This window comes from Camarhynchus parvulus, chromosome 20 (assembly GCF_901933205.1).
Source record: "Camarhynchus parvulus chromosome 20, STF_HiC, whole genome shotgun sequence".
Classification (NCBI taxonomy): domain Eukaryota; kingdom Metazoa; phylum Chordata; class Aves; order Passeriformes; family Thraupidae; genus Camarhynchus; species Camarhynchus parvulus.
In genome coordinates this window covers 3255571-3280079 of record NC_044590.1, presented here as the reverse complement: position 1 = coordinate 3280079, position 24509 = coordinate 3255571, and the positions used below count along the sequence as shown (strand labels likewise).

The following is a 24509-nucleotide window of genomic DNA, read 5'->3' as shown; positions in this document are numbered from 1 at the left end:
GCTGGACTCAGCTGCTATTTCAGAGCTCCCCACCCCACACAATGCCCTTTGTTTCCCTCTCAGGTTCCCATTTGATGGCTCGTGACCAGAGGCGCTCTCGCCTTGCGTAGTTCCCCATTCCTTCCTGCTTAGGGAACATCCTGCTTGTCCCAGGTTTTTTCGAAGGGCTAAATACCTCCCCAGAGGGATTCTTCCCTCCAATCACACAATCAGCTCTCATCAGCTTTGGCTTCAAACCACAGTGACTGCCCAGCACTGGCACAGAGAGAGGAATTCCACGTTTTCTCACTCCCTGCTCAGGTGAGCCAGCCTCTCAGAGAAAAGTAAAACTGTGTTTTCATTCTGGTGCTGTATTGTACTCTCCCTCAACCTGAAACATGAGGAATGATGTGAAGGACAAACCAGAATCGCTTGGCAAAGGCCCTGGTGGGATCCCTGCAGTTTGGAGTGTTCACTGTCAGCCTCTCAGGGCAGCCACATGCAAAGTCCAGCTCTCCTTATTAAATCCTGGGAGCTTGTTCCAGCCCTGCCAGTTTATCATAGCACAAGAATTTGGCTTTTTAGGAGAGCCTGGAGCAGGGAGTGGCCACTGCTGGAGGCTGCACAGGAGAGCACTGGTGTTGGGAACATTTGTCATTTGGTTTGTCCACAGCACTTCAACACTGGACATGGAATCCAGAGGGAGGGTTCTTTATAGCCAAGTGAAACTTTCTTCTTCCTATGCTGGCTTAATTAACTGTTGGGGAAAAGAGCCATTTGCTGATACTGAAGAAAAATGCAGCAATTAGACTTCAGCTGCATTTTCTGATAGTGCTCAGACCTCACAGCGTGCTGTGCAATGCCCACACAAAGCCTGTGCAACCTGGACTCCCTGATTTACACCGATAAAAGCTGCGGCCACTGGGACAGACATCCTCTCCAAACCATGCTGCCCTTTTGGCTTGTGTAGTTTGTAATGTTCTAAATCTCTCTCAACACCACACCAGGGAAGGTGCTGCTTGTGTACCTCTGCAATTTCTGGGGAAAAAAATAAGGTGCAAGTGTGGTTTAATTGCAGCTCCTCTGTGCATTCACAGCCTGACTGTTGCTAAGGCAACTTGTGATTGAGGGACACAGGATAAACAAGAATCTCTCCAAAAAGTGACAGGGAATGGGCACAGTAAGGAAACAACACAAGTTCCTCCTGCTGTGGTGCTCTGACCTTCTCTTTAGAAGCACAGTTAAACATTGTGCTAAGCAAAGGCTGGAACCTGTCACCAAAATGTCCTTAGGACAGTTTCATTAAATGTCATTTGTGCCAACATGAGCATCTGATGTGTGCACACAGGAGCCCAGCTTGGCTGGGGAGCTCCAGGTGTGCTCCTGAAACCCCTCAGCTGTGCTTTGCTTTGGTGCTGGGATGGGAACAGGCTTTGGGTACCACAAAACAGCACATGGAACAGAGATGGAGAGGCTTCCTGCTCACAGACCTTCCAGCCTAGCTGAGAGCAGCACAGAGGATTGCCAGGACCATGCCTGGCTCCTGAAGCAGGAGTTTCTGCTGCCCAGAATTTTCCTTTGATTTTACTAGTTCAGCTCTCACTGGTTGCTGTTCCAAGTGTTTGAGAAAGACAAGTGATGCCATGGAAGGTAGAAGAGAGCACATTACATGTGTTCAGGAGAAGCAATTGCTGTTCAGGCCACCAATCTCTGCATTTTTGACCTCAGTTGCTAAGTGACAATGTTTAAGGCAAGATAAGTCACCTGCCCCAGGGGCGTTTGCAGCCACACATGGGGATAATTATAGAAAAGGTGTCAAATCAGAGTGGTGAGAGCATCACAGCCAGCAGATTTGTTTTCTTCTTATCACAGGAGGGGACAAACACATCATCTTCTTTTGGAAATCCTTGGCCTACTGCTTAAGGGAACAGTAGTTAAATACTGGAGATATTTCTGTGCTGCCCCACTGTCAGTTCCCAATGGCAGCACGGTGGCATTTGGAATAAATGCACTCTGCTCTTTTGGTCCTGTCTGGCTCAGCTCCAGGGAAGCAGAGGAACCAAACCAAGAATGTCCATTAGCACTGATTTTTCAGAGGGAGGAAAAGCTGTCACTTCTCTATTGAATTTTGTTGGGGAAAAGGAAAACGAAAGGTTTTGTGAGCCGCAGTTTCCCTTGCACCACTGTGGCAGCCTGAGCTCCTGCTGATCCCCAGGCTGGTGCTGGGGCTCCAGGAGCAGCAGGGCTGTTTGACCCTGCCCCGAGGCTGGAGCCTTGTTTAATCACTGAGAGGTTGCTGGAACATTGTCACAGGAGGGCCAAGCACTACCAAGCTCTGCTGTGGTGCTCACCAGGAGCAGAAAAGCCTTTCAGTGTGAGCAGGGTTTGCACTGAGTGGTTTGGGGGTTTTTCTTCTGCACTAACTTTCATCCTTCCATTTTTGTTTGGCTTTCTCTGTTAAAGAGAGCTGGAATGTATTTGCCAGTCAGCCAGAAATCATTTCAGCGATTTCTGCTTCAGTCAGTAGGTTAAATAATCCATTAACCTGCACGGGATAAACAGGGTGTAAAAGTTCTTTAAAACAAAAATCCTGTTTAGAGATTTGTGACAGCCAATGGAGAGGAGATGGATGAAGGAAATGCTGAGGGGACCTCCAGCAAGGTGATGCAAACAGCTCAGGTCACCCAGGGTATCCCAGCATGGGCACACTTTGATTCTGCACTGAAGCCTTTCCCAGTGCCTCTCTAGGCAGGATTGATCAAACACTTGGTGTTATCTGCAGCAGAATCTCACAGATGTTTCCTGGCAGAAACCTTAAGCAGAACACCAAATGTTTCAACATCACATACAAAGCTGGTCCAGGGCCAGCCCTTTACGTGGTGCTTTGTGTTTGCCCATGGTGCTGCATGTGCCTGTCAAATCCTCTTCCTGTTTTGGAGATCAGATCTGGGGATGGAGAGCTTCCAAAGGCTGGCCAGCTCCAAAGTAAGCTGTGCTCCACAAAAATAAAAACAATCATATCAGAAGAAGTATTAATACTCGGATGAATAATTGTCTCTCTATTATTTCCTGCCTTGTAAGCTTACATGTGTTCTAGGAGGGGGCAGTTTTAAAAGGCAAAGGCTCAATTCCTGCTGGCCAAAGGGATTAAAGTCTCCTGCTCTCACAGCCTTTACATCTCACATGCCAAAGTGAAATCCAACAAAATACACCTTAAGAACCATCCTTATCCCTTCTGACATTCATCCAAAGGGCTCTGGGTTAGGTTTGTGGGCTTGCCCATTGCTAAATCTGCTGAAGACAAAGGGAATGCTATTTTGCTATCAGGGAAGGATTTCAGACAGATGGGAGAAGTGGTGAAGTGCTGAGGAATTTCTTGTGAAGGATGATTCAGGAAGAAGAATGTTGGTGGGATACCCAGTCTTAGGAGAAAAATGTGACAGCCAGATGGAAAATAAAGCTGTGTGTGAGTGTGGGTGCCCCTAACAAACAAATGGCTGGTGGTTTAAACACCAGGCCTACAGCCAGTGTCTCCTTGGCTTTGGTCTGACCTTACGTCTTCAGGGAGAATATTTCCCAATTTGCAATCTGGATTTATTCATTAGGGCTGGTCTGACAGGAAATTAAAAAAAAATACAATAGAATAAAAAAAAAGTATGTGACTAGTTGAAAAAAAGTTTAGACCTAAAAAAAAATTAACATTTTTCATTTCTTAAGTACTTTCTGAATCAAATCTGAGTTTTCTGGTGACTTCTAAGTCACTGAAGTTACAGGTTTATGCCATGAGGACATTGAGCTCAGATAAAATGCACACCTAATTTAGAGCAGCCATTGCCTTAACTTTGTTTTCTACCAGTTGGATGAAACTAATCCAGATAAGACAGAAGAAATGTGAGGATTTGAAGCAAACCAAGAGCCCATTGGAGGAAGAGCAGCATCTCCAGGATGCAGGTGAAGCAGCAGCACCTCTGTGTCTGTCCACAAAACGCCAAAATGCAAAAGGAGAGGGTGGCAGCCACAGCTCGGGGTAGGGAAAAGCCAAGGAGCCATTTCCAGCAGGAAAGATGAAGTGGGGAGGTGGGAACAGCCCAGCAGGATGGGGATTGCTGTGGGGACCTGCAGGAATGAAACTCTGCCCTCCAGGAGCTGCACCCAGAGCTGCCCTCACCCAAAGGGACTGAGTGTATTTTAGCCAGACATTTTCCACTCTGTCCCTCCCAAACACTGCTGCTGCCCAGCACACTTCAGTGTACTTGGAAAATTATTTTCTTCCAGATGTTCCTACTTAGAGCTCAATAGCTGCCTTCAACTATATGAGCATCACATTAGAAACACTAATAAAGGGACAAAAAACATGAACTTGTGTTCCATTATGCTATGGTTAACTGGTGCTAAAAATCTAACCATGCCCTGAGAGCAGCACACACAGCATTTACAGGCACAGTTCCCTCAGATTTTGTCTTTCTAAATCATCCACAAAGCTCTGGGCTCCTCTGATTTTTAGATTGTTTTAGTGATTTGAACTGGTGGTTGCCCCTCTTTGGGGCTGAGCATGAAGAGCAGGACCTGGGCAGGAAAGCGCAGGGGAAATATTTGCCCCTAGGTAAGAACCTTCTGTTACCTGTGCCCAAAATGATCATTGTCTATTCATTTTTTTTTCTGTTAGGCTCAGAGATCTTCAAACCCACACATTTGCACCACAGGGCTGAAGAATTCAGTGAAGCTGAAGCAGCAGGAAAGATGAAAGGTGGGAGCCAAAGGCAGCACCAGGGGTGAGATGCCAAGGACGGATCCCTCACCTGCTCCCCTGCTCTGTTCTCAGCCTGAAGAATCTTTCCTCAGGGACAGATCACATCCCTTCCCCATCAGTCCAGCAGTGGAGAAGCAGGCAGGAACTAAATGAAGTTCTCATTATAATCACTGCCCTGGGATCTGTTTCTGAACAGGCAATAAAAACCCAGAAGCCAAACTACCTGTCACAGTATGCACGTGATCAGAGTGAAAAAAAAATCTAAAAAATTTTAAATATAAGAACACTGAATAGTTTTCAGGTTTTAAGGATGTGACTCTTGTGTGGACTGAAAAGTGGTGTCAGTTGTCCTCAATGGGCAGTGCTGCCCTGGCGGGGGCTGCTCCAGTGGGGGCTCTGTGTCTGCCCCTGTGCCATGCTCATTTTCACACTGTGCATCCTCTCCGTGGCCTTTCACAGAAAATTCAGCTTCTGACAAAGTGATCTGGCTACAGTTTGGTGCCCTGAGTGATGGGTAAGTGCAAACATACCCTGAAATTCACAGGGGTTAGGGAAGGGTGAAATTTAGGTGATTTAACTCACATCATCCCTTTAGTGACAATAAATCAGCCCAAGTATCCCAGACTGGGATTTTCAGTGACTGAGTCAGCAAAAGCTTTCAGGAAAGACTTGGTCAATTTTCTGTTACGACCTCACACCTGCAGTGGTTAAAAGTTGCATTATCCCCTCCTCTGATTTATTTACTCATCTGAGCTGAAAATGCTCTTTAGCAATCTCACCCTCTTGTTCCTAGAAAACAAAATGATTCGTTTGAATTCCTTTTTTTTCCTTGCACCCCCATGTCTCAGGATATTTCATGACAATGAAATGGAGGAGTCAGAGGTGTTTTATCTGTCTGCCTTTTGCTTTGCTTTGTGGTGTCCAAGCCAGAAGGAATTTCTATTTCGTGATCATTCTGAATCACAGGAATTTCTGCTTCAATTCTTGCTTGGCTCTGCCCTTTATTCTTTTTTTTGTATGTCATTTTATCGGTTCCAAGGCCAACAAAATCCTTCTGGATGACAGATTATTTCTCCACAGGTAGGTTTTTCTTACTACTGATGAAGTTTTTCTTAGTATTGAAGTGAGGAACTTTACAAATGAGACATTTTTGAAGTACAATGAATGTCCTTCAGTCCAATGTTACAGTGGATTAGCAAGGAGAGGACTTGAAACATTTTGTTCATGAACAGTAGACAATTCATGGACTTGAAAATGAGAACTAAATTGAGTAAAAAGAAAAAGAATATTTATTCATCCTAAAGTTTCACTGGCTTTCAAAGCAAGATTTGCTTCCAGAGTTTCAAGCCATTAAGAATGTCTGTTGGAACCATCCCCTATACTTAAAAATCTGTAGATTCCTCTGAGAATAATTATAGACCAAAATTCCAGCTAATTTGGTTTCTAGAGAACAGTAGCTGTCAAATATTTTCACAGTTTGGATTTTTTCCCTGGGCCACTAAATTACATTGTGCCTTCAGTGCAGGAGAATCATTTGTTCTGCCAAATATTGCTGGGATTGAGGCTGGTTGGCTCTGTGCACTTTGATCTCATCCAGTTGCTGCTTCATTACTGCACAGGTCAATCCTGAAGGTAAATTTCCATTTATGCAGAGAGGAATGTTTTCCCCTCCAACTGTGATGCAGGTTTGCAGTTAAGTGACGCTGAATCTATTTTTGTCTTAATTTTTGTTATAAATCCAAATTTTTTTTAATTTTTTTTTTTTAATTAAGGGATACGACCTCAGCATCCAAACTGTGATTTGAAGGTTTCTCTCAGCTTTGTAAAGGCTCAATCACACAGCTCAGGACCATTGTCCTGCTTCTCCTGCCACACCACACAGAGACCAGAGACGCTTCATTCATTCCCTTCAGCTGAGGGCTTTGCTCCACCTCTGCAGGCATGAAGGGAATTCCCTCTGATCCCCAGACACGGATAAGCTGGAGCAAGTCCAGAGGAGGCCCTAAAGATGCTCAGAGAGTGGAGCTCCTCTCCTGTGAAGACAGGCTGAGAGAGCTGGGGTTGCTCAGCCAGGAGAAGAAAAGGCTCCAGAGAGATCTCAGAGCCCCTTCCAGGGCCTAAAGGGTTCCAAGAGAGCTGGAGAGGGACTGGGGACAAGAGTGTGTAGCCACAGGACGAGGGGAAATGGCTTCAAGTTGAAAAAGGGCAGATTTGTTTAGGTATTGGAAGAAACTCTTCCCTGTGAGGGAAGCACCTCACACCTGGAGTTGGTTTTCCAGTGAAGCTGTGGCTGCCCCATCCCTGGGGTGCCCAAGGCCAGGCTGGGCAGGGCTGGGAGCAGCCTGGGATAGTGGAAGCTGTCCCTGCCCATGGCAGGAGGTTTGGAACTAGGCAGTCTTTAAAGTCCCTTCCAACCCAAACCATTCCACGATTCCTTCATGGAGGACTGGTCCAATCCTAAATAATTCCTCCACGAGTATTTCAGACTCATGGTCTCATTGCTGGCAGCCTCCCCTACACTAAATTCTCCCTGGTGCCTGGAACAGCTGCTTATTCCTCCAACTTGGGCCTTTGAGATGTAAATAGTGTAATCCGACTTCAAGAGGCAAGGAAATATTAGCAGAATTTAATGTAAATATTGTATAAATCATCCCAAAATAGCACGGCCACGGGATCAGCCAAAGACACTAACTGAAAGTTAAACAGACTAAGTAAATATAGACTAAATATATTCCCCTCCTGGAATTGCCACTGGAATGGATCCAGACAGGAAATAGGTTAAAATACAGTCTTGTGGCAGTGATATTAAAAAGCCATTGGGCCGTTTGGTGACATTTATAATGAATTTTATGTACTCCATACATTTTTAATACATGCCGAGTTAAATATTATCAAATCTATAAAAAGACTGTGGAAAAAAATGTCTGGTTTCATATGGGTGGACGCTGCCTGGAACTCTCTCTGTGGGTTTTGTGTAAGAGAAGTGTTTGAAAGAAAACATGAAAGGGAAAAATAAAAATCCCTGCACAGCAGTTTTGGAAAACTGTTGCTTTCCCATCCAGAGCCCAGAAGACATCACATACCAAGGCAACAGAATTTCCAAGACACAAACCACAATGGGGACTGAGGAGGGAGATGTACTAATTCCAACCCTTACACATGCAAATGGAGAAAAATCAATTTAATTGCCTAGTGTGCCCTTGTGCAGCTTCAGGGCGAGTGCTTTGCAATACAGAAGGGTCCTTTGCCTGTATGGATGCTTCTCCAGCTACAGCAAACAGGGTCAGTAGCAGCTTTGGGCACAGGTAACTAGAAAATAAAATATACCCTGACCCACCTGGAACAACCTTGGAACACAGGTGCTTGTCTAGATGTCCCAAAGACTATTTTCCAAAAACTGCTTTGTCCAGAAGTTTGTCCACACACAAACAGGATGGGATTCCTGTGCCTGCCTCTCTCACAGGCCCAGGGAGGGCAGGGGTGCTGATCTCCCCACACCCAGCTCCAATGCAGAGGCCACAGGTAAGGTGCAACACACCCAGAGGGAGCCCAGATCCCTACTGCCCCTTCCCAGGGTCAGAACTGCCCAGCACAAGTTAATTCCTAAATATTGTTTTGCCCAAATCCATCTTTCTGGAGCAGCAGGTAACACTCTGTGACGTGTCTGTTGCCAGTTCCCAGTTCAGAGAGCACAGTGCCAAAATGGGATAAAACACACTGCTGGCTGGATTTCCTCAGGCAAACACAGCAAAGGCCCTTCCTGCAGTAAGGTTTACAGGCTGAACACATCACAGACAGGTTTTTCCCTGACTGAGCACCAACTTCACTTTAACAAGCAGACCAGCAGATCAGCCTCGTCCTCCCAAGTCTGCCACACATTCCACAGCAAACTGCTGCCCACAGGGATGGGCTGGACCATGGCAGAGACAATTGTTAACTCACCTGCTGCCTGTGTCAGCTGCCACTGGGCCATCCTGGGAACAGCAGCACAGCCCCAAGGAGGAAATGAGGAGATCTGAAGAGCTACCTGAGCTCGTGGTTACCAACCTCTCCTGTTGAAGATTGCTTCCAGGTCCAACATCAGGATACCTCAGGGCAAACCTAGGAGTTAAAACTGCCCAGTACCCAGAAACAAGTGAGGAAACTGAAGGAACTGAAATTCCACTCATTAGGGGTTAAGAAACATTGTGAGCTTAATGGGGATGATCCCAGGGCAAGCTCTGTCAAACACAGAGGAAAGAGAATAATTTATTTGGCAGATGCAGCTCACAAATCACTGTCTTGTATAGGCCCAAAGCTTGTGCTCTAGAGAACAGACCTTTTATCAAAACAGAAGGCAATAATAATGTACATGAGGAACAGCAAGAGATTTTATTACAGATTTGAAAGAGCCTTGATTTTTATTTTGTATCTCTGATACAGAGGAAGCGTCAGACTTTTTTATTATTAGGTGTTGAATTCATTTATTTTATTGTCCTTTAGCAAACTTCAGCTGGTTTTCAGGTTTTGATTTCCCAAACATTTAATTTGCTTTTCAGGTTTTTCTTAATAGATTTCTTTAATATCAGGTACTTAGTTTTAAAAACAGCTTCTATTAAGTGCCTTCCAAATTAAATCCAGCAGAATTATATGCCTTGAGACACAGCAAAATTGAAGAACATGATAATCAGCCATGAAAATCAAACTCCTCTTATCATTCAGTGAATAACATCAGAATAGAGCCTCATGCCACAAAGCCACAGGCCACTTTTTATGTAAAATTCTGGCAAAACCCTACATTTCAAAATGAGAATTGATTAATTTGAAAAATACTTCTACAAGATGGAGATTGAAGATGATCTGAGCATTGAAATTAGAACATGTTGCTATTTGCTTCAGTGCTGAGTCTGTAATAAAAATAACTTCATCAACACATTTCCCATGGCAGTTTTTGGTACCAGGTAGTGCTTTACACAAAGTGTTAAGAATTGCCAAGGGCAGAACTCATTCAGATACAAACTTCTTAAAACCCAGGTGGACCAGGGAACCAGAACAGCAAGGGAGAAACAAATACAGCAAGTAAGGAAGTTCTGGGCTTGCAGGTCTTTTTTTAAGTCACATTTTGTCTATCAAATAGGGCCACACAATCAGAATGAAACACATCCTTCTCCTCCTGCATTAAGCTTTCCAAGTAGTCTTTAATCAAAAAGGTTCTTGGTGTCCCTCAGTGTTGGGACTCCAGCTAAAACCAACCCCAGTTCTCCAGAGATCCCAACAGCGAAAGGGACAATCCTTCCCTGGCAGAGCAGCCAAGGGGGTGCTGGGGGGGATTTCTCACCACTGATGCTGCTGGAGCCAGGAAATGCTTCCAGAGGCTGATCTGGAGCCCAGGACAGGGACTGGGGCTCTCCGTTCCCAGCCCTGTCACTGCCATGACATCAACTGGGACCAGTCACTTCCCGTGGGTGTCCCTGTGGCTGGACAGAAAGTCACACTGAGCACCCTGACTGCTGCTGAATCAAATGAAGTGAATCAGAAAGTTCTGCAGGACTGCCCCAAAGCACTTGCTGCAAGCTGTTCCTCTCTCAGCTCTGTCTGAGTGCTGGGAAAAGGAATGTGAGCAGGGTGATGATGTTGTACACAAAGTTTTGGAGCACTCGGTGTTCTCAGAAATGTAAATAACACCACAAAACACCACATGGGATATGTAAGCTTCTTTAATAATAATAAATTTATTAAGTGGCAAGAAGCCACTCTGCTTTGTAAACTGATTTTACTCAATCACAGTCCCTCTATTGTTTTCCTCATTTAACATGAATACATTCTGTAATTTGTATGTGAAACAATTACATAGACATATGTTCTGAACCCTTCTTGCTGATTTTACTGGTCAGAAGAACATTAAAACATGCAGAAACAGCACCTATAGGCCTTTTCTCATTACATCTCCTTTGCTGCTAAGCTAAAGTGTCTCTGAATAAGCCAAGTCTATAGAGTTTTTTTCCTTGTCCTGTGTTCTGAGATGTAGTGGGGCCTGCCTGCAGAAATGTCTGATAAAACCTCACATATAATAATTAATTCAGAAGGCTTTGTAAGCAATAGCTGCAGTTGCTTCTTCAGACTAGAGAGCTTCTCATGCATTAATGCACTTAGTTAGGTTTTGTGAGGAGCTCAGAGGAGGACGTGGCCTCTTCCTGATACAGTTAGTTGAGCCTGAACTCTGCACCACTGATATTGTTCAGCAACTGTGTGCACCAATAATTTAAAAAAAAACCAAACTAAACAATACATCAGGCTGTTTTTATCAGAAACAAGTAATAAATCTTATCATGATAATAAAAAAAAAAGGGAATTTCTGACATGTGACATTTCATTGCTTGAGAGCAGATCAGTGCAAAGTGAGGTAAGCCCAGGGCCCGGCAGGGCTGGGGCTGTGTCAAACCAGGCGCCGTCTCTTGGAGTCCCTCTCCATCTCCTCAGGGGGACAGTCCCCATTGCAGCCCAGGGGGGACACCAGGTTCAGCAAAGGGTCCTCAGAGGCCCCTCCAAACAGGGACAGCAACAAAGCCACGCCATAGCCAGTAGCTCGCTCACCCTAGAACAAAACCAGAACCACAGAGTTCACACTTGGAGGAGTTGGATTAGTTGTAATTTGGCTAGTGATGCAACGAGAACTGTGGTGGTCAGCAGCCACTGCCAGCCCCTGCTCTGTGCTGCTGGATCCTCACCACCACTGGAATCTGTCCCAGCTGGATTAAACTAACACATGGGAACAGAGCTCCCACTGACTTGTGGGTGGAGAGAGGCCAGCATTGTTCAGGGCAGGGGATCTCCCACCCAGCCTGAGCCTGGATTTGGAATATGAGCTGAATAAACTGGGTTTAAAAAAAAAAAAAGAAGCAAGTGGAGGGAATTGGCTTGGTTTTTAGGGAAAAAAAAAGAATATACACAAGTTCCACCAAAGGGAACATATATTTTTGGAAGGATGATCAATTCTGGTCAATCATCTTAAAACAACATGGTTGAAAATGGAAGGCTGGGATTATTGCCATGAACAGAGACCAGGCAAGTTGTCAATGCTCACAATGATAAAGATGTCACTGATTAAAGTGGCTGTTAAAATATCTTAAAACCAAAACGAAAAATATGAACAGATAAAACTACCAAACCAAGAAACTCAGAACAGAGAGGAGCCAGTGCTTTTCTAAAGGACCTTTCTCCACCTATTTCTGTCCCCCTGAGCTGGATGGACCCAACATAGGCAGCAGGAGCTGTGTTTCCCAGGTGTGGTCCCCCAAGTGTGTTCCTCCAGGTGTGTTTGATCCCCAACTGTTCCCCCAGGTGTGTTTGATCCCCAGCTGTTCCCCCAGGTGTGTTTGATCCCCAGCTGTTCCCCCAGGTGTGTTTCCCCAGGAGGGCAGGACACTCACGGCGTGCACGGGAGCAGCGATGTCGATGTGCACCCACACCCCTGGCCAGTCAAAGCCGATGTGGGAGGCAATGAAGAGCCCAGCACAGGAGCTGGGGGTGTTGTCTCTGTCCTGTGGGAGCAATAAAAATAGAGTTGGTCTCATCAGCAGAGAAAATGTAAGTGCTTCATTCTGCCTAGAGGAAACAGATACAGAAATTTCATTCAAAGCTTAACCAATGGCCCTAGAACAGTCTTACAAACCAACTTTACTGTAAATCCTTGACTTAGTCCCTAGTGACAGGCCCTGCTCAATTCCTCTCCTGTCTACAAAACACATATTTTTATGTAAGAGAGAAAAAAACCCAAAAAACTTACTGCTACAGAGTTCTTCATATCAGCTACAGCAGAGGTAAATTCACTGAAGTGGAGCTCAGGGCAGTACACCAGAGGATGGACCAAGTCTCCACAGTTCCTGCCAGCTTTAACACAAGCCTTTTCCCACTCTTCATTATTGGTAAGGACAGCAGCATGGTATTTTCCTGTAGCAATTCCCTGATGAGGTAAAAGTCAAATTCAGGAAGAAGACACCTTCCACCACTGCTCAGCAATATAACCTTGTATGAAACAAGAACAGGTGCTAGAAAACAATGGTGTTAAATTTGTACCTTGTACCACACTGTGTATGACTTGAAATGGAAGCCATTTCATGGACAAGAAAATCCTGATCACTATTAACAAGTCAGTTCTGGTAATTATAAATGGAACTGCAAACATGAAGTACTGGCCTGCTTACATCAGCTGCTGATGTCATGTCAGTGAACACCACTTTAAATTTAAGTATGCAAAAGCAGAAAGATGCATAAAGAAGAGAAGCTGGCTTATGAATGTGGAGTGCTGTACCTGAGCTCCAGTGAGAGTGGCCATATCCAGAATGATGTCAGCCCCAAGGTCCTTGCAGGCGTAAGCGACTCCATCAGCCAGGATCAGGCGCCCTTCTGCATCAGTGTTATTGATTTCCACAGTTCTGGGAGGAAAACAGGCCATGTCACACTGGACTGCTTCAGGCTGCAAGTCAGGACTCACCTGGCTGGACTAGAACACTTCAGACAGCAACCTCAGACCTCATGTGCTTCTGTGATTTGACTCTGCAAGTCTGTAGGGCTGCTATTCCCCAGCTCCAAGCATCCAGACAGAGCACACAAGGACAAGGGAAATGACAGTGCTGCCCTCGTGGCAGGCTCCACTTGTTGGGCCTGTGTGAGACTGGGATTCTACAAATCACTGCCAAAGAAGTAACATCTGTTCTTAAAACAGATTCTGATCCATTGGTGGCCTGTCTTTGCTGGTTTGTCACACAGTGCAGCTGCAGATGGACACAGAAAACTGGTTCTACTACAAAAACCACCTAAATTCTGAGTGCTTTAAGGGAAGTGCAGCTCATGATATCCATGTATTTTGATGTATCTCTACATACCCCACAGGAACATCTAAGCACATTTAAAACTCACTACTATGGATGTCTGAAATGCAATTATCAATATTTAGAGAAACTGATTTATAGACAGCTTCACAATCTGCATGGCTCTCAGATTAACAGGAAAACTATTTTTGTTCTGTTTATGAGAAAGGGATAGACACAATCTTACTTTCCAGAGTAAAGAACATGAATGTCATCAGGTCTCGTTGCACGTGGTCCCACTGCATTCTCAGCCAGACAAAAAACAGCATGAAGATTGTCCTTAAACCCCTGCAACAACCAGAGGGGAGAAAAGGCTTTGATTCACACCAAGCTGATTTATTGGGACTGAAATCAGTGAGGGGTTAAAACTCCTTGACAGCAATGCTACAATTTTCAAAGGAAATCTGGTGGGGTTTTTGGACAGGTGGGTGGGTGTTAGTTGGGTTTTTCAAAATGTGCCATTCTTGCTGGGAGGCACAGAGCATTTTTAAACTGTTTTGTTGTGGGTTTTTTTCTTCCTTAGCCTCCTCTTTTCTAGTTTATCTCATAATGTTTTAATTTTGGTTTAAAGTCAAGTGCTTATGTGGATATGGATGGTATTTTAAAATGGATGATGATTCTGTTATTTATACAGCAGTTGTATTGTGTGGAGGGATTCTAGGAACAGACAGGGAGCCAGCAGCATTCAACAAATGAAAACATTGTTCCTCCTTAACAACATCAAATTCTGGGGGAAAACCTGGCTCTGAATCTCTTGACAAAAGTCTGTGGCTGAAGAAATCTGGGCTTGCTGAATCAGCTCATGTTCTGAAGTCTAAAGGGCAAAGGCATCAATCAAAACCTTTCAAAATAACGGGCAGCATTTACAAGCCAGACAGTAATTCCAGTTTATAGCCCAGCTGGTGGGCAAACACCATTGCTGGAGATGGACTTTCCCTCCATGACCCAACTATTCACAGCCTCACTGCACTGCACTGCATTTTTCTCCTCCAAGAGAGACATGTTGTTAATCTACTGCCGAAAAGTGAAAATCTATTTCCAGTATCAGCTGCCTTTTCCTGAAGCTCATTCTGCCTGCAGCTCTTCAAAAGCAGGATTCACTATGCTAACATGCAGGATCATGCTAACAATAAAGAAATCAAAAATTTCAGTCAATCTTTTTCTCTTCTCCCTTGTGTTGGAAAGCTCACAATAGAGGAAATACATCTTTCTAGGAAAAATCACTTGTTTAATTTTGCCATCCAAAGACTTTTAAAATCATGTTGTATAACTGCTGAACAGCATGCAGGCAGATATTTTATGAAGATGGCAAATAACCTCTGCCCCTCTTCCCACTGAGCTTTCTATCCAACACACATTTCCCACTTCAGTCTCTGGGATAAAGCATAGCTCAGTGAAACCTCTTCCCCTTTTCTTTTATTCTTAAAAGCATAAAAAAGGAAGACTTGAAATAGTAACAACAAATTCTTCCCACTGCCTCTCTGAACATATTTTCTGCAGGGATGTCATTTACAGGTCTTCTCACACGAGACTGTAAAATGAGGCAGGGAGTTCATTCTTTTGTTTCTACATATAAAGATTTCTCCAGGCTCAGTCAGTCCAAACACATCTCTGGCAGTTTATTCCCTGCTGCAGTAATTGTGTATGAACTGACAGATCACTGGTGCTCACATCTACTGTGACTGTGAATGGAACTTCTCTCAGTGCAGGCAATCACACACAAAACTACTCTGGAAATGAGGACTGAAAGGATGTCCCCATCCATGGCTATCCCAAAGCTCTGCATTCCAGCTCTTGTCCCTTGCAGACCTCTGACAGAACTTTCTGAAGGATTTAGTTTTGCAAGGTGGTTATTCTGCCTGAGATGCAGCTCACTAATCTGTTTTCAATTTTAATTCTCAGCAGATAACTGTGAAGTTTACAATCTTTCCACATCAAACATGCTGTTAGGGCCAAGGCACAGAGCTAGACTATTGAGAAATGGGAATTTGGCACTGATCAGCCCCTGGACAAAGCATCCATCAGATCTATGCATTAATCTGCAGCAGTAAATATTTTTTGAACTTTGGATACTCCTTGGAGGGAATAGCTGCTCTGTCAGCAAGTCTCAATCACTGGATTTGTGGAGAGGGCAGAGTTTTATTGGCAGCAGCCACTTTTCCCCAGCTTGCATTGTTGAAGTGCAAAAGGAATATTTGTAATTCTTCATATTTCAATACCTGGCTTCTTCTCAGCTCCCCCACTACTTTCTGACCACAGAAGCAAACCAACAAGCAGCTCCTGATGACACTAGAGCTGCTATTTACCCACTAGGCTAATATTAGACCTGGCACAGGACTTGGAATATAGAAAGACTTCATATCCCAGAGTCACTCATCCCCTTCTTTGCTAAGGTGACAACAGCTGCCCCAAATCCCACAGCTTAAACAAAATCAGCACTGGATAACTCAAGTATAGACCTGATTCAAGGAACCAGAAACCACTCAGTCCACAGAACAAACTCTGAAATTCAAGGAAGACCCTTAAAAAAAAAATCAGCACTCAAGGAATTTCTCACAATTCCCAAGATCCCAGTAAAGATGTGAAATATTTTCCTGAAATAGCAGAAAGAGCAGAGTGGCTCAAGCTCACTAAGAGCAGTGGCAGGTCAGAACTTCAGGATTAGACAGGCCTCTGTCTCTGGGAATATATCCAAGCTCCTTGGCAGTGCTGGGATACATGATATCAATTAACACATTTTACTTACTTGCTTTACAGTGGCTTTGAAGGCACCCAAAATAGCAGCTGCTCCACCACAGTCTCGCTTCATTCCAGGCATAGTAGTCTGTTTAAACAGAACCACAGAACTTTTTTTTGTCTTTGAAAGAGAATTTCACAGTAATGCCTGCTAGAACCACTGTTTCTGATGCTTCTGAGACTGGTTTTGACAGTGCTCAGCTGTCATCAACACAAATAAGGAACATGTGCCTCTGCTTATTGGTGGTCTTGGAAGCGAAAAATACCAAACCTGGGCTGCTAAACTGTTAAAGAAATTGTTGTTTACAAGTTTCACACTTGTAAGGCCAACTCCAATGGGTTTCGTTTCTATCTTTGAAACCAGAAATTAAACATCTTTGTTCCTACTTTCTGTCTTTCAGCAGGCAATATTTAAAGGGCAAAATATCATGTTGCTATTGAAGTGTTCTGCAGTGGTTCCTTGAATCCCATCCGGTCTTCTCCCCTGATAGTTTGTGTCCATATGGATGACAACAGTGCAAGCATTTAACTCAATAGAAGGTACTTTTGTTTCCTACAGACATTATCTGAACTGCTTCCATCAGAAAACAGCAGTGTAAGCCAAGGCAGCAGCAGAACAAGGGTTTCTGTACCTTTCCCTTGATGCTGAGTCCTCCAGTGTCATACACAATACCTTTGCCCACCCAGGCAATGGTCTGTGTGGCACCATCTGGAGTGTGGCTGAGAACTGCCAGGGCTGGAGGATGCAGAGCTGCCTTTCCAACTCCATAGATACCTGAAAACAGAGAATTAAACCTGTGGGGAAGAAAGACTGCAAAAAATACCCTGTGGGTATTTTTTGGAATACTATGGGCAATAAATCAGTTTAAAAAATGTGCAAATAAACATCACAATGGCAAAACATTCCAGTCATCTGCTAAGAAAAAAGTGTAATACTCAACAAGTTGTACCTCCAAAGCCTCTCTCTTTCAGCTCCTCATCTCGGATAATGGTAGGAGTAATCCCAAGATCTTTGCCAACTTTTTTGATTTCCTTAATAATTCAGAAAAAAGGACATTGTCAGTCAATCATCAGGACACATTTGCGCCTTTCCACACAAATGAGTACCCAGTTAAGGGGTTTTTGTGATTTTGCATGCATACACATACAAACATTCACAATTTTGGGAGGGGTGCTCCTTATCCAATGGCCCAACTCCACTGGCACATCCTTGACTTACTATGGCCTGAAATATAAATTTGACATTTAGACTCTGCCAGTAAAAGAAATCTTCTGAGGTAAAGGACAACTGTTCACTCTGTTGGATCATGATGTAAGAGGACAGGAATAATTTCATTCTCAACAGCTTTCCAGATCTTTAGGATAAAACTCATTTGGAAATATGTCAGCTGTCCCATGATTTCAGTAACTCTGGTCACCATCAGGTTTAAGACAAGAATCCAGTGCTGTGACCAAATGAAGAATTCATTTTTTCAGCTTCCCAGTGTCCTACTCCAAGCTGTAAACTCTGCCTCCTTCCAACCCTGCACAGTTCTATGAAACATGAAAGGCCAAAGGCAGAGCCTGAGCACCCCTGGCTGGATTTTCTTCCCCCTGCTGACACACAGCTTGCACTGAGAGACAGCAACACCAGCGCTTGATTACAGCAGTCTAGAGCTCCAATTAACAATTATCACTCATCAGGAGCATGACCAACCTCCAGGAAGGTGTCAGTGTTCATCTCGCTGCACGGGGTGTCCACGATGCGCGCGGCCAGCCGGACCCCCTCGGTGGCACTGGCCAGGCACTGCAACACAAGGGAGGACACTGAGAGGGGCTGGGCCTTGGCACAGCTTTGCATTTATCCCCCTGCAGCCAACAGCACATCTGTGGCTCCTCTGGAGCATGTTAATGCTTAACTGCCACCACCACAGGCACAGTTAAACAATGTCAGCTAAGCTGACCATTATTTTTGTATGTGTCCAGCTTATTTTACTATGTGCTTTAATTTCTAAGCAACTGTATTCTTTTGCTGAGCAAACTGGTGTTGCAAAATTAGTATCTTTCTCCATTACCAAAGGGAGACCAAGAAGGCAATGTGAAATGGAGGAAAGAAAGATAAGAGGCAGCTAATTCAGGAAGTGGCAATGAGCTTACGGGCTGCTGGGGTTGGAAACCTGCAGAGATTGTGTAATCTGCAACACGGGAAACTGCAGAGCTTGTACAGGGCAGCAGAGAGGCTGAAGGAAATAAAGATTACTGTGTGAGACATTTTATATGGCAGGTCCATAGGGAAACTGGAATATTCCATGTTTGTGTAAAACATGCACTGTTCTCTGATTTCTGTGGCAAAATGGACTGAGCCTCACCTGGACTGAGCAAAAAGTTATCTGAGCAAGAGTGGACAGAATCAAAATGGTCAAGCAGCCAAGGCTCTTTCCTTAGAGAAGGATCCTCCTGGCAAAAGAAGGACCCTGAAGACACCAGACACCAAGCTTCAACTTTTAACTCCCATGAACTAACACCTTGAAGCCCTAAGACCTGGGGGAAGGAAACTTTGTGCAAGCTTTCCAGTAGCCACACTACACTGAGGACCACCCACAGCACAAGGCTGAGTCAAGATGGGTTTCACAGGAATCTGAGGTGTTGGACACTCACTCACTCATGCTGAGGTATCTGAAGTTTGGCTTGGCCAGACCAGCCTAAGGTCTCCATACATTTGTATCCCAGCACACTCCTAAACCTTGGCTTGCTTTGGAAAGGCGCCCAATTCCCTGCAATTACTTCTGATTGCTTTACTGTCCCTAAAGGGGCAAGGACCTCCTCAGGAGCCAAGCTCTGTCAGGAGTGATTCCCTTTTAGGGCCATGCAGGTAAAAGGGGGTGCTCTAGCCCCAAGGCCAAGCCCCAGGGGAGCAGCATGACTTCCAGAAATAAGCTGTGCCTGTGTTTGTGTTTCCAGAGTGCTCCAGAGAACCTGGATAATGGCAGCCTTTAATCGTGCAAAGCTCTGACAATCCCTGCTAGTCCTCACCATAAAATACCCTGTACAATGCACTAGGTGTAAAATACAACATGCCAAGAGAGAGGTTTAGATAAAAATGTCTTACCACATGCCTCTTCCATGCTCTGCATTAGCTGTCTGGTGCTGGCTGAATTTAAGGGGTGCAAACTCAGCTAAGAGGAAGCCAGTAATATTTTTGGCATTGACATCAAGGGGAAAAACAGGAGGCAGAAATAATTGCAGCTTTGTTTTTAAGTTAAAAATAACCCAAGTGGTTTGGAATCTAGCTATCTGAAGGAACTATTTTTGACACCAGCTACGATTTTTCTGATTTGGGGCATGGAAAAATGGAGTGATCAAGAGTTGTACTCTCAGCACGCCTGTCTTCACCACCTTGCTGAAAACTGGGCTGGCACAATTTTCTGGGGCCAAATCAGTTCACAGAGTAAAGACCAAACACAGAGGAAAAGACACTGGAAAAACCCAAACCTCTAAAGCTGTAATTCTGTGAATTTCAAATGCAGCAACACCATACCCTTTGTCAAATCCATTGCCAAGACTTTTAAGGGATTTCTGTAACCTCACTGACTGATCAGCTGAGGAAGTATCCATCTGTACTAAAGCACGGAACCTGGAACACTGAGCAGGGAGCTCCCTAACAGATTAACTGCAAATCTTGGAATAGCTTTTAGGTTTATGGATCTTGAAGAAGAATGGCCTGGCATGCCAACAGTTACCTGATGTGGAATTTTCTCTCTGCAACAGTCAAACAAGGGAAACAGTCTTTGATTTGCTGCCATTGAAAGATGATTTGGACATATTTCACTGTCATGTACAGCTCATCTCCAAGCTGTTTTGTTTCTTAGGGTCTTGTTTCTGTCTACAGTTCTGCCAGAAAAACTCAGCCAAAGAGGTACATCAGACAGAAATAGCAGAGGCCATGTGTGATCCCCATTAAGTGACTTTTGATGACTTCAGTGTGATATTCACCTGCACAGTCACACACAGCTTTTGCCTGGGTAGAAAAAAAGTGAGAGCCCACACACCAAAAGCAGTGTAATATTAAAGGCTAAAACCAGAGTCTCCATCTGTGATACACGTGAGAGAGGAGACATTTTCTCTGCGCTGTTTGCTTGGTGTTTTCCACCCCTGAAATGTAAATTCTGAGTAACATCCTCAGCATCTGCTGCAATAATCTGTTCAGTATCTCTGCTCACAGATGCTGTGAACTGATCAGCTCCAAGGAACCCTGAGCTAAAATAATTACGCAACACCTATTCCAGAGGCAGCTGGTAACAGATGCATTTGCACATGCAACAAACTGAAGGAAGAGGTGACAGAAAACCCCCAAAATCTTACTTTAAGTGTTGCCACTTCCATTGGTCCATTGTTTTGGCCAACCAGGAAGAATTCCACTGTCACAGTTTTCTTCTCTGTGCGTCTGGAGGCGCTGGAGCGATGTGTGAACAGGGGGAAGGCCCTGGCCAGGGCACAGGCGGAGGCGAAGACCTCGGAGCGCTCACACACCATCTGCAACAGCAGCAAACACGTCACACTGCACCCCGTGCAAGGCTGCACTTAAAGGATCTGGGCTGTTACTGGGGAAGAGGGGAAAAAGGAGCTGGGTGGGAAATAACATTGCCCAAGAGAAGCTCATTGATGGTGCTCTGCATGGACAGAGAGGCAGCATGAAAGCGCCCCAGTGAACTGGTCCAGTTCATTTCCCGTATGGAATGAGTTACACTGCTGCAATTAGTTCATCCTTCTAAGGGAGCTGCACTGCTGTAATTATACCAGTGCAATTAACACAGGTTAGCCTACAGATCAGGACCAAAAAAAGGCACGGGAATCACCAAAATGTGCTCAAAACAAAAGTGAAAAAGACAGAAATTATATGAGAATTTGAAGGCAGAAATTGTATGAGAATGTGGCTAGTATTAACCCAGAAGTTCGTTAACTGGTAGACTATTTTTCAGAAGTTCACTACAGAAATTACCAGTGGAAAGCAGATTCAGCTAAACATTTTCAAAGCGTAAAAACTAAGTAGAGTTATTACTCTTGCAAATAAGTTTTCCAAGTGAAGAGTACTACTAAATTTTGTCACTGACACTGACTGTATGAGCCTTCTCCAACAACCCACAAATCTGATATTAACTGGAGAACCCACAGAAACAAATAAATTCATGAGGCTTGTATAGAAGATGACCAAAGAAGTCCAAGAGCTAGTGCTGCAAGGGACTCACACTGGAGCATTATTTGCATCAAGACTTAAAACTCACTGAACAGCACAAGCAAGGCACCACTCATGGGTTCTGTGATACGATACACCCTCCACTCAGGCTACATCAGCCTCCTGAAGCATGTGCTGCCATCCCAAATCCTAGTTTGGAAAAAGCCACTAATAGTTCATTTTGCATGGGCATTCCTGGCTGAAGATGTTCCATACGAATCCAGCCTTAATTTCCTCCTCCTAATGTGCTTGAGCATGCACAAGCCATTACAGTCAGGTCTTGCCTACATGCCAGTGCAAAACCACTCATGTCAGTGTAATTATATCAGTCAAACTTGTCCACCTCCAGTCTCCTTGGAGACAGCTACAAACCGGAAAAGTCGAGAAAACACTCGCCAGACGTTTCACCAGCAGCATTTCAAGAGGCACTTACAACAATGCATCTGTGGACCCCCCCGGGCAGGCAGTTCCTGACCAGGCGGGTGACGAACTGCGCCGCGGACGGGCTGTTGTGCCGGCTGACCCTGGACGGCAGCGCGGCCACCGTGGCATAGTTCAGGTACAGGGGGCAGCTGTCCGTGGGGTTGGGGTTCAGCGTGCTCAGAGCAGACTGCCAGATCTGGGGAGAAAAGAAGCATTTAAAGACAAAGAACTGAGCCAGACTTTCCTTCCCACCTCACTCCTGCTGTATTTAGGCACTTTCTAATGACAGGGGTTTAGGTGTTGGAAACAAAGAAATTGTGCACAACAACATCTGGAGTGAAGAGAAACAGGAAATTTGACAAACCTGTTCATTAACCAGGAAATATAAACGTACTTTCCATTACAAGCATCTGCTTTAAGCCTTATGAATTACAATCTAAAACCACACTGTTTAGTGCACAGGCTGGTTCAAAGCTTTCTTAACTTGAGACAGTTTTCCTAGTGATAAATACGAGGAATAATTTACTAGCTCCGAATTATTATTAAACATAGCAATTTAATTAAAAACAAATAAAACCAAGAAGGGTAAATATTGTCTTAAGACACTGGGGAGCCCTGTATAAAAATCCCTGCCAAACATCTAGCGACCTAAAAGCTGCAATGCAAAACGTTTATCATTCGACCACAAGCCATCGCCGCCACTAAACAAACAGGTCCGCAGCTCCCACCGCAGTGGCGGCGGGCGGGGAGGGGGCTCCCAGCGCTCACTGCAGCCGCCCCCGTCTCCTCAGAGAGGGCAAAGCGCCTTTCCTCCGCCGGGGTGGGCACAAGGGCTGCGGGAGCGGCTGCCCGGGCGGCCCCGCCGCAGCAACAGGCTCGGCCCGGCCCGGCCCGGCCCGGAGGGTGTCCGGGGCACAGCGGCGCTCAGGGCCGGGCTCGGGGCCGGGGCCGCGCAGCCCCCGTGAGGCCGCTGGGCCGGGCGGGCACGCGGCGCGGGAGCCCCGCGGGCGCTGCCGGGCTCTGAGGGGGCGCGGACCCGCGGCGCGGCCTCACCTCCTCGGTGACCCGCGGCTGCAGCTTCCCCGCAGCTGCGCCCAGGGCAGGCGGTGCAGGTTGTGCAGCTGCCCCAGCACAAGCAGCGGGCGGCTCTGCGGGTCCGCCTCGCCCACGCTGGCCTGGAACTCCAGCTGCACGTTCGCCATCTTCCTGGCCGGCCCGGCCGCGCCGCCCCGCCCCGGGCCCGGCCCCGGCTCCGCGGGGCGGGGACGCGCCGGTGCCGCGGCAGCGCCGGGCACGGCCCGGGCGGGCTCCGGGCACAGCGCTGAGCCAACGGGGCTTTCCCAGGGCCTTTTCATAGTGCACCTGCATGGTGGCTTGGAGTAGAATAAGGTGGTTATTCTGATCTTTTCGTAGTTGCCAAGCGCCTTCTATTAATGTTTGGTCAGCGGACAATTACCAGAATCTGCTGATTTGGAAGGACAGAGATCATCGAGTCCAACTCCTGTCCTGCACAGACACCCCGACAATCCCAGCCTGTCCCTGGGAGCGCGGTCCGAACGCTCCTGGAGCTCAGACAGGTTTGGTGCTCTGACCGTTCCGTGGGGAAGCTGATGCTCACTGATCTGCAGCCAGGAAAGCTGGGAAGGTCTGTGCAATCTTCCACCTACGCGAGAAAAGTGAATTCTGATGCATATAATGGAAATACACCTAAAAGAAAAACAAAAAAAACCCCACCAAACCCAGGCTGAATTCCAGAAAAAAACTTCTCTAGAGTAAGGTCTTTGAAGGGACATCGCAGAAACTTTATTGAAAATAAAAAGTTGTAGGAACATCTGTTGCAGAGATCGGTCGTGCATCCTCACAGATGGGAGAGTAACTCAATACACAGGCTCTGGCTTTAACGAGTCTCTTCCCGGAGCCACAGAAAATACACTGCTCGGGGTCCACTGGTATGCCAACACATAAGATCAGCGTGGGAGTGAGAGGACACACAGCAATTACTTCAGGATTGAGATATTCCAAAGATTCCTCCAGGCAGTAAGCTCCCAATCATTGAGTTCAAACTCTGCGGTTCTGCTGCTCTGAGAGTCCAAAACCAGCACATTCCCTGAATCCACAGCATCTGAAAAGCAAATAAAACAGTAGGAAACACTCACCTAACCCATGATCCTTTTGTTGCAGTTAAGGGCAGCAGAGGAGGGTCCTCGTGAAGGGAATGGACTGAGGAAATCAATTTTACCTACAGAAACTCCCTGTGAATATCCCACCACCAGCAGCTGCAAACATTTCTATTTGTCTGAGCTTCAGCAGAAGCTGCAGCAAGGACCTGTCTTCCAGTTATTGATCCTCTACAAGTATTCATGGAATTAAGCCAGTAAAATTGAATCTTACATGATCCATTGTAATTAATGTGCAAATTATAATGAATTCCCTGTTTTAATGAGTTTTGTTTAAGGTGACTGTTTGGTTTGGGTTTTTTAAAACAGTAAGCATATTTTTTTCCAACAAAATCAGTTTCACTGTAACCTATCCAAGAACTTAAGTTTTGCAAGGCTGTACC

General features: G+C 45.4%; 1 protein-coding gene across 1 annotated transcript; it reads right to left on the bottom strand.

The window, feature by feature from the left end:
- Window positions 1–9068: 9068 nt before the first annotated feature.
- On the bottom strand, window positions 9069–23170 carry NPEPL1 (aminopeptidase like 1). The gene is given in 13 exon segments (XM_030963485.1): window positions 9069–11303; window positions 12139–12249; window positions 12495–12671; window positions 13020–13143; window positions 13766–13866; window positions 16325–16402; window positions 16947–17089; window positions 17265–17346; window positions 18011–18100; window positions 20656–20826; window positions 21960–22145; window positions 23003–23034; window positions 23037–23170. Coding segments are annotated over 13 exon segments (1569 nt in total). The 5' UTR covers window positions 23152–23170; the 3' UTR covers window positions 9069–11144.
- Between the last annotated feature and the right edge of the window lie 1339 nt (window positions 23171–24509).